General features: G+C 50.0%; 1 protein-coding gene across 1 annotated transcript; it reads right to left on the reverse strand.

The window, feature by feature from the left end:
- Positions 1 to 147: 147 nt before the first annotated feature.
- Positions 148 to 12,190, reverse strand: WDR76 (WD repeat domain 76). The gene is made up of 13 exons (XM_051628557.1): positions 12,113 to 12,190; positions 11,379 to 11,681; positions 10,592 to 10,684; positions 9,073 to 9,128; positions 8,142 to 8,268; positions 7,332 to 7,433; positions 7,203 to 7,246; positions 6,964 to 7,117; positions 4,998 to 5,150; positions 3,445 to 3,659; positions 2,849 to 3,001; positions 1,337 to 1,390; positions 148 to 647 (listed from the first exon to the last, which is right to left on the reverse strand). Exons 1-13 carry the CDS (start codon positions 12,188 to 12,190, stop codon positions 392 to 394), a joined length of 1,788 nt encoding a protein of 595 aa, XP_051484517.1. The 3' UTR covers positions 148 to 391.
- Between the last annotated feature and the right edge of the window lie 138 nt (positions 12,191 to 12,328).

Here is a 12,328-nt window from a genome sequence, read left to right on the forward strand (position 1 = left end):
TGTGCCAGCACCAATTTTTCACTTGAGGAAAAAAATGACCAGCCAAACCCAGCTCAAAGCCCACAAGGAATTTGGCTTTTCAGTTGCCCACACACCAAAGTTCTGAGAAACCCCTCCAGTCCCACTGATCCAACACTTCTTCTCCTTTTGAAAAACTCCTCCAGTCTTGGGGAAAAACATCTCTTCTGGTACAAACTGCCTCTCGTAGCAGGATGAGAGTATATATATATTTTTTTCTAATTAAGAGAATGTCAAAGGTGGTTTAGAAGATTTATTTTAAAACTTTAAAAATACACTTCAGCCCTGAGAAAAGGCAGTTAGCTCAGGGACAGCTCAGGAGGGATTAAACAAACGTAATGCAAAAAGCCAAATAAATCTAAGCCACCTTTTTTTATTCTTTGAACACATGAAGGCGGCCACTGGAGTTGCCACCCACTAGAATGTTCCTACTGGGGTGAAGAACATTAATGGAGCACACGGAACCAAGACAGTCAATGTTATAGAAAGAGTGCAACAACTTCCCCGTGTCTTGGAAGACTTCTATTTGCCTCGGACGTGCCATACTGCCCACCACGAAGCAGTCCTCCTGCTTAGGGTCCCATATTGCCCTGAACCTGGTTAACCAGCGTCCCGTGTTGTTGTTGTGTCTTCAGAGAAACAGAGAGAGAAAGAGAGAGAGAAAAACACTGGATTCAGTAAGAGGAATGTTTCTAACTATCATCATGTATGTCATATTTCATCGTCCTCGCCTGCTGAACCATCAGCCCCGTCACACGCTGGAGCCACCCCACTGCTTGGCTCCATCCAGTGCACCCCTGTCCCGTGGTTGGGGGATGGGACAGAGAAATGTAATGGAGCAAGAAGATACTGCAGAGGGTGCTTGGGCAGAAGTGGTTACTGCTCAAAGCAGTTCTGCTTCATGGCTGCCGACAAACACGCATCAAGCCTTTTGATAAACTGCAAGCTAAGAGTTCTCAGGCCCTGGGGCAGCTCCAGCACCTTCAGAAACCAGCCCTGACAATGACTTGCCCTCCTGGAGCACCAAGGTGTCCTACAGCTGTGGAGACTAGACCCAAGCCCATGCGCTTTACTGTTCAGAAGTAACCTTTGCTACTTAAACAATGCACCAGGAAAATCATTCAGAAACAAAACACCCTTCAGAAGTCCCAAACCAGCCTGTTCCAGGTGCACAGGAAGGCAACTCCAGCTGCCCTACAGGTTTCCCCCACCCAAAGCTGGACACATGGCTCCTGCAGCCCCTGCATCTCCCTCCCTCAGGCCACAGGGACAGGACAGCCTCAGTGAGCTGCCCTCTGCTCTGGGGAGTTCAGCTTACCTGACAGTGCGGAGAACTGGGACTGTTGGTGACAAAGAGGTGGTGTCATAGACCCTGTAACACAAAGTGTGAGTTAGCACAGTCTATGTGACACAGGCAGCCCCGTCCTCACACAGCAGGGACCAGCACAGGCTGCAGGGCAATAACCAACATCACACACACCCAGCTCAAGTAGAAGCATCAGCATTCCAACTGCAATTATTAAATCTGCTTTTTAAATCAGATTTCCTTTTAGCTACACCTGCAGCTCATCCCTTCTGAAAGCTGTTAGAGAAGAAGGATGGCCAGGCCCAACAAGAGGCTCCTCCAGCCCCTTGTCCTTCCCATTGGGTCATGCACAAACAGGCTGCCCAGGGAAGAGGGCAGCACACCTGAGGGTGGAATCCCACCACCAGCAGCTTCCAGGGCCAGGAATTCCTCCAGCAGCCGCAAACTCAGCTGACAAAGAAACCATCAACAGACCTCCAGGCCTGGCCTCTCCCTCACCCCCAAGAAACTCTTCAGATCCCACCCCCTAAGGCAAAAAGTTCACGGAGCTGCTGGGTTAAAAGCTGCCTTCTTTTTTCTGAGGAGGAGGCAGGGAATGAATGATCCTGTCTCTGCTGTCTCAGTGCTGTCGAGCACAAACATTTTGGTTCTCACACCCATTCTGTGCTCTCAGACTTGCTCAGTTAGAGCCAAGGATTTACAGTTTTCATAACCAAGCCTGCTATGGAGAACAAATCCTCAATCATCTACAGTAAATACACCACAGGAAAGGAAAGCAGGACAGCAACACCAAGCTCACACAGAAGAGCTTTCCTGTGTGGAAGGGGAAGAAGGAAAATGTGATTTCCAGGCTAAACATACGAAGCAGTAACAAGGGCACCACACTCAGATTCTTTCCAGAAGGCAAGTACTTCCAGCCCTAACTGAGCCCCCCATTTTGTACCCCCCTTTGATAACATTTAAGACTTTTAAACATGCACCTGGCAAATATGCAGATGCAATTAGGTATTTACATGAACACATCACCTGATTTATGAAAAACCAGAGCTCTCTGATACAACACAACTCCAGCAGTTTAAATTATCAAATGGCAGACTAGTTACAAAAGAGCTGATATTATACTTTAAAGTACCAGCAGCTGAAAATAAATTCAGTTTCTAAGCACTTTGCAATCATATTCATGAGCCAGGTTTTTGTTTGGTACGTTTCAGGGTGGGGTTTTTTTGTTGTTTGTTTTTTTTTGTTTGTTTGTTTTGTTTTGTTTTTTTGTAAAAACCAACAGTACCTGTATTTTACTGTTCACTGTTAAATATTCTTCAGGAAAACAAGAATTAGGAATAAAATCCACCACCCCCCAATAATGAAAAGCAATATTAAAAATGCCAATGCAAGTAAATCTTTATCACTTTTTAAAAAAGTGATGAAGACAGAGAGTTCTCAATGGTGGGTAATGCAGATAGGAAATAACAAAAAAAAAATACCAGTGACATTTTTAATGCAATTATTCCTTTCCCAGGGCCTCACCTCAGCTTATCATCAGCACACACTGTCACTACCCTGCTCCCAGTCACAGGGGAGAAATAGGCAGAAGCAACACTTTTGGTGTGTCCGTTCAGAGAGCTCACAGGCTGGTTCCCCTGGGACTTCAGGTATCGAATGTCAAAGACACAAACATCCCTGCAACACAGACCACACAGAGCACTTGACAAGGTGGCAGTTAAATCATTATCCTCCATTTGCCAAAACCACTCAAGAGACACAGGTTTTATGTGAGCTGCCCTCAGAGCCTCACATCAGCAGTGCATGTTCACATGGACAGCCAGTGGCTCCACAGGGTTTGGAGAGCACCAACACCAGCCCCAACCAACAGCTCAGGAAATCCCACTGAGCTGCCACAGGGACCCTTTTGGACCCACAACCAAAAGGTGAAGGAAAGTCAAAGCGTATCACACCTTTATTCCTTCTAAGGACTAAAAACTTGCTTTCCAAGAAGATCAAGAAAGCTTTGACTCTACAGTGGTTGACAATTTCTCTGCCCCATCAACAGCAGCCCCTGCCCTCCAGACGTGCAGAGCTGACCCCAGACACAGAGTAACTGCCCTTCCTGTTGAGCTACGTACACTGAGCCAGCAGCAAGGACATACTGCCTGTTCACTGGGTGAACATGGACTGTCCTGGTTCTTTTGAAGCCAATGTCTGCAAAAAGCTCTGAAGATGTCCCCGGGGTCCGTCTGTCCACAAGGGAGATGTCGCCGTTCCAGTGTCCTACAACTGCAGTGGAGGCACTGTCTTCCAGGAAGTCAAAGGAAGAGAATTCTTCTTCACTTCTGTATATCTGAGCACAGGAAAGGTCAGATGTAACCAGAATATTCAATAAAATGCAGAGTTATTCACAACACCCAAAACACTCCACAGACTGTACATTTCAGACTTTCCCTTTTGAATATGCTAAACCCACTAATGAAGCCTACCTAATGAGCTATCCACACAGGTAACCCTTCTGTACAACTGCTGTGCTTTCCACGGGGGACATCATCACCCATCCCAAACAGGCTGTCAACAGCATTCTCTGAATTCCCTGTCAGACCCTTACAAGACACCATCACCTGTGTGTTCCAGTGGCTGTCACCCCCGGCGAGGGTCACTGACCGTGTCCCTTTCTCCACTGCTACAGGCACCTTTGGTTGGGCACAGAAACGTGAATTTGGCTTCCTATCATTTGGGAAATGAGAGCTGGGATCTCAAGCCATCTTATCCAATGGCAATTTCCCCACAAAGCAGCAACTAGTCACAAGTATAATAATGCTGCAGGGACACATCCATGTTCTGTGTCTCTGGGTGTGCAGACTCTCCCCACAAGCAGCTGTGCTCTCTCAAAAGCCAGCAATGCTCCTGGAGGTACCACAAGGTAAATGGGGCTAGAGAACAGCTTCTCCCTTCCTCCAGCCTCCAAAGAGACTTTCTTGCAAGCACTGATCTCAAAGAGCAAGTCCCCCTGATCCTTCCTGGCCCCTTGACCAACCAACTGCAGATACTTCCCAAGTCTCTGGTCTGCCTGCAACCCCACCAAAATGACAGTGCCTCTAAGGACTGGGGAAAAAAAAAATAAAGCAGCTTTAAACTCTTGCAGTTTGTTACATCTGCCAGTGCTGGAGAGCTGATCAATGCAGATGCATCTCTCAAACAAGCAGCAATCAAAGCAAGCACCATGAACCAGCACAGATAAGCTGCCTGGCTCCCCACGAAGACAGCCAAAGCACTTCGCTCACTTGAAGCCTGAGAAAGCCAAGTCAGCTCACGCCTCATGTTGGTTTACAATGTTTATTTGGATGTTGTGGGGTTTCTTCCTAAGACTTAGTTCTTTAAATTGCTCACTTAAAAGGTACTGCTTTTGAAAAGAGGCAGGTATTGCTTAAGTACAGGGATACAAAACTAAATTCAGTAATTGCAACTGCAAGAAACCTGGGAGTGCCCAAGCTGCTACTATGTTTTTCTGACTAGGACGCATCTCCAGATTTTGACGCCATTAAGCAGAGATTACTTTGTGTGTCCTTGTGGAAACAGAACCTCAAACTTCCTTGATAAGCAACCAGCCAACAAATAACGAGTTGGGTTCAAAGAGACAAAGCCTTGTCAGCCGAGCACACCAAGAGCTCCCCATGGGAGCACTCACCTCGTCAAAGATGGCCCTGGTGACATCTCCACAGCGCAGCACGTCGTGGCTGAGGGACAGCAAGTGAGCAGGATTGGATGGAGAAAAATGCATGCAGCTGACAGAGTGGTTGTGTGGGACAAAGGTCTGGGCTCCTTCTGCAGACATACAGCTCTGCAAAGCAACAGAGACTGAGTGGGCACACATGCTAATCACTGGGGTTATTTCAATCGGTTCCTGCAACCTGCCAAGTCAGGTCTCTTGTTTTTTCTCATGTTCTCAGTCTGCTCTGCTCACTGCCCAGAGGAGGCAGCAGGGTGCTTGATGGCTGGAGACATCAGGCTGGGTAATGGGCAGCAAGGCTGCCTGGGGCACTGCCCAGGCCAACATCTTACTGGAGGACAGGTGTTCCTTCTCAGCACAGAGAGCTGCCCTCACCTGGACCCCTCAAGCCAGCACTGCCAGGGCAAGGCCTCCCTCCAGCTGCCCCTGCTCTACTGTACCAGCGGTTTGGCTCAAAACAGCGTGAGGAGTTTACTCTCAGCTTCAGAACTCTGTTTCCTAGTTAGGAGAAGCTGCCATTTCCTGCTGCAATTTAAGTGCACTGTCACTGCAGCCACCAGTGCTGCACCTGGACACGGATACCTGGCTCTTCTCTGACAGAAATGGTTTCTCAGGCACCACAGCTCAGCATCCCACTGAGGACCAAGCATGTGTGTGTGCAACATTTACATCAAAACACGTGCACATCAGGTTGCTCAGAGCTCAAGCTAAACCAGTGACCCCAACAGAAATTCAAACATAATCCCCCGTTATCATCTCTTCTGATTCTGGCATCATTCAAGTTCCATTATTTTAAAAGAAAATTAACAGATAATTTTGGAACAAGTACCAGTTAATTCCACAAAGACTACTCTGCTTCCAGTCTTGGCCAAGTCCAACTCCCTTCAGGAAAATAAAAAAGGGAGGGCAAAAGAGAAAAGAAAAGCTTTAACAGTTCTAGGCTTTCACTGAACTGCCCTTACAAGGCCACAGAGAACCTGCAGCACTTGAGACATCAGCCTCCCCATCACCAGATCACAGCCCCTGACATGCCCAGCTACACAGCCAGAGCTTTCTCAGCTGCACAGCCATAACTTTCTCAGCTGCACACAGCAGTTAAAATGTCTTTGTAACTGAGTAAAGAGTCTTGGAGCTGAATTGAGCTGATCAGTTTCCTGAAGCTGTCAAAGCAGAAACAACTCGAGAGATTAATGGCATTGTGAAAATGAGAAGAAAATCCACATCTGTGGGGACCTGAAGCAGCTGGTTGGGCTGAGGTGGGTTCACAGCAGAGGGCACAGGTGGAGGCTACAGAGGTGTCAGCCAAGGGCACAAATAAAGACTCTTGCTGCAAGAGTAATTAAAGCAATTCAAAACCAACAGTGAGACTATCTGCAAAGCTCTCTGAAGCTTCCAAAGCCCCAAACACCAAGTGACTTTTCCAAGGCCATGTGTGTGCCAGCACACATACTGGCAGGACAATTTTATCTCTGTCATCTGGAAAAACAGTGACTCAAGTGCAGCTACCCCAAGTCTGTACAGACTCAATAAACAAACACTTCATTTCCCCTCAGTCTCCAAAGCCCAGCCCTGCTATCACTACTAGGGTGCTGTAACTAGATCCTGGATCTCTCAATCATGAACTGCAGTTTTAACCCTCACTGATAATAACACTTCAGCTACTGATCCATTTTCTTCCACTCTTCCCCCAAAAACCCCATTGCAACCTTCTTTCCCTTTAGACCTGGGCTTGCCAAGGACCAGACAGACCCTTTGAGTGACTCTGGTGAGCCCCAATTCAACAGACATCCCTGTGTTACCCACAAGAAGGGGAACAGTACAGAACACCATGGAGAGCCTGACAAAGTGACACTCCAACCTGTGCCCCACCTGTGCCCACCCCACAGCCAACAGCTCTGCAGGTGACGAGCAGACTGGCACTCACCACGTTCCAGAGCCCGACCTGCCCCATCTTGTCTCCAGCAGCCACGAGGATGGCGCTCTCCGAAGGGTGGATGGCCATGGAACACACCCGGTACTTCACCACCTTCTTCACATTCTCTTCACTGATGACCATGCTGCTCAGGCTGTCTTGGTATCTAGACAACATCATTCAAATGTTAGCTCCTCGAGGGAGAAGCAGAACCAGACAGTTCCCAGTTATTAGCTCTGTCTTCTGCTCACCTCTTCATGTCACTCGTGCGCTTCTCAGCATCACCCACTTTCATCTACAGACAGGCAAAAAAATCAGAATTTGATTACTCAGAACTTAACCTAAATGACCTTATAAAAAACAATTGTAACTAGTAATACCTCACTTATCTTCATCCATGTTGTCAGTAAGTCCTCTGTCAATTTACTGTTCTCCACCTGATCTTCTGGAACCATCGGCAAAGGTCCAGCTGGAACCTGAGGCTGGAACGACAGCAGCAATTTTCATAGCTCAAAACAACTGAAACCATAAACAGGCGGAATTGTGACTTTCCACACACCAGGTATTCTGAGAAAACACCCCTGATAACACAAGAAATCAACAGAATAATAAAAAGGTTTGTCTCAAATCCTATTAAAAAGATAAACAGAACTTTACTGCACACAGTGGCAACGAGAAAGAGCCACCCTCAGTTTTTTACTCTCCTTTCTGACACTTCAGCAGGGTTGATCTTCAAGAGCTGTCACAGAGATTCAGCTTTATTCTGCTGCACCATGGAAGATTTAACTTCCCCTCTCTCAGAGCAACAGGATCTTTACTTGTTGCTATGTAACTACTTCAAAAAGGTAGTAAATATTTCAAAGAAAAATATACTAGACCAAAAGTTACAGTGAGATAACATTAGAACAGAGTAATACAACTCGGAATGTAAAGCTGCTCAGATCTATGGGCTCTTGAAAAACATGTAAACAAGTTTTACCTCAGGACCTTTCTGCTCATCCCAAACCCTGCTATTTACCAACCTAAGCCACAGAACAGTGCCTCACTTTCAGGGGACACCCAGGGAGCCTGATGTTCAAGACATGTGAGGGTGAAGGAATTTACCTTCTCTTGTTGCCTCTGTGTAACCTCCCGAGTGCGCGGACACACAAACACACACACACAAGTCCTCTAACCCTTCCCCATCTTACATATTCCTCTGCTTCTGGCTGGGCAGGCAGCTCCGGCATTGGAATTCCCGAGGGCTCCACTCTCAGCAGGCGCATCGATCTCCGACGCACTGTTTCATCTTCTGCCTTCTTAGGCTTAGCTCTGGAACTATGGAAACGTGTCCAAAGTAGGGGGACAGTTAAGGAAGAGAAGCCCTCTGCATTTAAGTACAAGAGCAGAGCAGGTTCAGAGGACAGCTCTGACAGCATGGCCAGGCTTCCTGATCACTTCAGGAGGGCTGAGATGGCTTCTGATGGCAAGAAGAAAAGCCCTTCTCAGCACTGCTGTGTGCACTGCATTCTTGTGTTGCTTGTAACCTGCCACTTTGCTTCTGAGCCCTCCTTATTTACAATTCATCTTTCCACTCATTCACCTACTCATCTTTTTCTACTTCCTTTCAGTGTGTATCTTTCTGTTTTGCACTTGGGCTCATTTTCCTGCTTTGCCTGGCACTGTTTTGGCACTGCTGAGTGTCTTGTCTTCTACACCAACTGGTTATCCTACCCCTTGCATCTAGTTCTGCCTCCCTCTTCCTTTCCCACACCTTCTCCTATCTTTTGTTTTCATCCTTTAACATTCCTTTCTTGAGCCATCAAGCAAAAATGTCACCAGAAAAAAGAAATGGCCTTGAAATATCTGAATGCAAACATCACGAAAATAAGAGATTCTGTAATTTGATGAAAAAGAGATTAATATTGTTGCTTTCTTTCCAAAGGATGGCAGGGCAGAAGCAGTACCCAGAGGAGCTGTTCCCAAATTCACAGTGCAAGATAATCAGCTATTTAGCTTTATAAGGAGACTCCTCACTGGCTCTCGCTCTCTGCAGTACCAGGTGTGTGCAGACAGAAGTGCTACCAGAGCTCACAGGCAGGGAAGGAACAGGAACACAAATCTCCTATATAGTTATTTTACCTTTTGGTGACACGGGACTGCCTTTTAGTTGCAATTTGGTGAAGTCTTGCAGCTGACTTAAAGAGAAAAAATAATGTTAAAAAAATATATAACAAGCATTAAAGATCAACATGTATAAAACACAATTCTCTAAAGTCTGCAATCACCTACATGGTAGTTATTCACAACAATAATAAAAAGGGGTTTTTAAGCATCAAGCTGTGTGTTGTGATTGCTTTGCTTCTGTGCACCAGTGAGAACTCCCTGATTCCTGGGAAGGGCACGGAAGAGCACAGCACAGTCTGTTCTCTCTTTGCAGAAGACAGACAAAACTCGAGGTGCCAGGCAGCAGACACTGAGCACAGAGGCCTCCACTCAGCTTTCTCACCATTTAAAGATGACCAGGGGAGGTGTCCCTGCCCAGGAAGGGGATGGATCTAGATCTTTAAGGTCCCTTACAACCCAAACCATTATATGATTCCATTCATTTGGACTCCAGGGAAGTTCAGACACCCCTAGACACTCCCTGCTCTGCTTCCACTCCAGCCCAAGCTGCATCAACCCTGGCAGGAGAAGATTTACCTGCTCCTGGGCTTTGGCAGCCCACACCGGCCAGTGCCAATGGCACCTGGGGTGGCTACAGCTCCTTTTCTAGTCTTCACTACTCTGTGCCAGCGCTGTGGCTACAACCAGTCTGCCTACCCTCTACTGACCTCTCCTGGGGGAACTGGAAGAAAAGGAGGTATTTTCACTCAAGTTTCAGCCTTGGTGGTGAGGAGCTGCACTGCCTGCTAGACAGGCCCAGCCATGCCTTGCAGCCTGGTACAACGAGCACACAGCCACCCAAAGAGGCAATTCCCCCAGTGCTGCCAGAAAAGGATGTATTATGAACTAAAAATAAAAAATCCAAGAGAATTAGTGTGGAAAGAGCAAAGACTTGGCTCTACCTTAACTTTCTAGACAACTTCACCAAGATGGGAAGAATTACAACACCTGTGTGTCCACCCAGCCCAGGCAGGACATGGGGAGGGACACATGGAGGGTCTCCAGCAGTGCAACCCCCAGGCTCTGCCCAGGAGCCTCTCCAGCACAGGGCAGTGAGCTGAACCCTCCCACCACCTAAGCCCTGCAATGAGAGAACCACCAACCCACGAGCCCTGCACCTGAAGAGCTGGGTGGCTCCACTGGGAAGGTGGGAGCACAGGTTACACAGGACACTGCCTGGGCAGCCCCACTTCCATGGGTCACCCAACACACAGGCCACCTGCTGCTGACAGGTCTGCAGTTCAGGGACCACAGGCAGCAGCCTGGCAGGGGCTGCTGGGATGGAACACCCTTTCTTCACCTTTTAGAAGTTTAACCAATTCCTTCCCCTCTTTGGAAAAAGCAGCACAACCCCCCTATTTTTTATCCAGTGAGGGCAGCCCCGGTGCCTCAGGAAGACACACCCCAGGCCGTTAGGGAAGGGTTTCACCAGGGGTGACAGTGCAATTACCACTGGAGAGAGAGCATTTTGAGGCCACTCAGGACCTATACACACCTCGTGCAGCTTTAAAGCAGCAAAGAATTTAGCATTTTCTGTGATGTTCTTTAGCCTCTTCCTTTCATAAGCTGATAACTGTGAGTATCCATCCTACAAAAAGAAAAGCAAATTACTCTTCATCTTGCAGCTACAGGGCATGCAAGAGATGTCCTGGGAACAGAGTCTCTAAATTGATCATCTAAATTATTTAAAAACGGCTCAACATACTTGTAAACATACAAACTGGGGTGATCCCAGATCAATACCAGAACTTGTCCACCCAGGCACTAGCTTGCATTACAAGACTTACTACCAGCATTAATTCTACAAAAAGGGTCAGTTCATCACATGGGACCAAGGCACCCCTGAAGGGAATCAATAAACCATTTAAAACTTCAGCAATACAACCAATACTGCCCATAAATGGAATACACTCCTAGATAATTTTTCTCTTCCACAGAGGAGAAGGGGGACCTGACAAGTTGAAATGATGATTTCAATATAAATGAACATTGACAAAACTTTCGTATCTTGTGACTGTATCAATCATTAAAAACGCCTGGAAGGTGATTATCCAAGCACAGGAACTCGCTGATGCCTCTGCTGGGGGGTTTTACACGCTCTGAGAGCAGCTCTTTCTTAGTCCTTAAACACCTGAGCGGGTCAAACAAAGTTTTACGCTGCGAGTCAGAGAAGCTAAGGAGAAAAAAGGCGCGACGTCAAGAGGGAAAACACTTTCAAGCCTGACTTTTAAAAGCACAATAAACGCGCGCCTGGAGACCCGCGCAGCCCCGCGGGCACTCACCGCAGCAGCGTCTCCCGCCTCGCTCCCGTCGCTCTCCGCATCCGCGGCGCCGTCCCCGCCGCGCCCCGCGGGCCCCGGGGCGGGCTGCCCGGGGCCGGGCTCCAGGCAGAGCCTCTTGCCGCCCGCCGCCCTGCCCTCCGCGCCGCCGCCCCGCAGCCGCTTCTGGGCCAGCCGGCCCGGCCCGGCCAGCGGCGTCAGCAGCACCCGCACCTGCCGCACGCCCGGCCCCGGGCTGCGCTGCCGCTCGGCGGGGCCCGGCGGGGGGGACCCCCGGGGCGGGAGACGGGGCGTCGGGGTGGACTCCTGGGGAGGGAGACGGGGCGTCGGCGGGACTCGCACCCGGGGCCGCTCCCGCCTCCCTGCTCACCCACCCCGGGCCCCTCTCCCCGCAGCCCCGGCTCCCCCAGACCTTTTCCTCGCAAACCCGCCTCCCCCATCCTCCCACAGCCCCGGCACCCCCCGGCCCCCGCTCCCCTCGACCCCCTCCCCACGCACCCGGCTCCCCCATCCTCCCACAGCCCCGGCACCCCCCGGTCCCCGCTCCCCTCGGCCCCCTCCCCACGCACCCGGCTCCCCCACGCTCCCATCTCCTCGCCGCCCGCCCCCCGCGCCCGCTCCTCTCCCCGCACGCCCTGCGGGGCAGCCCCTTCCGCCCGCCATCCCTCCCCGCCGCTCCCGCCGTCCCGGGGCGCGCAGCTCCCAGGGCGTCCCCCCGGCTCCCCCGGGGCCCGGACCTGCACCCGCTGCAGGGAGCGCGGCGAGGGCTGCTCGGGCTGCTCGGGCTCGGAGGCGGCGGCCTGCGGGAGCGCCATGCCGGTGCGCGGCGGGCGGCCCGGGGGCGGAGCGGCCGCTTCCCGCCTGGCCGAGGGGCGGCCCGGCCCGGCGCCCGCCCACAGCGCCTTCCCGCCGGGGCAGCGGCAGCCGCGGGAGGCCCCGGGGCGGCAACCGGG

The sequence above is a fragment of the Apus apus genome, chromosome 10 (genome assembly GCF_020740795.1).
Source record: "Apus apus isolate bApuApu2 chromosome 10, bApuApu2.pri.cur, whole genome shotgun sequence".
Lineage (NCBI taxonomy): Eukaryota > Metazoa > Chordata > Aves > Apodiformes > Apodidae > Apus > Apus apus.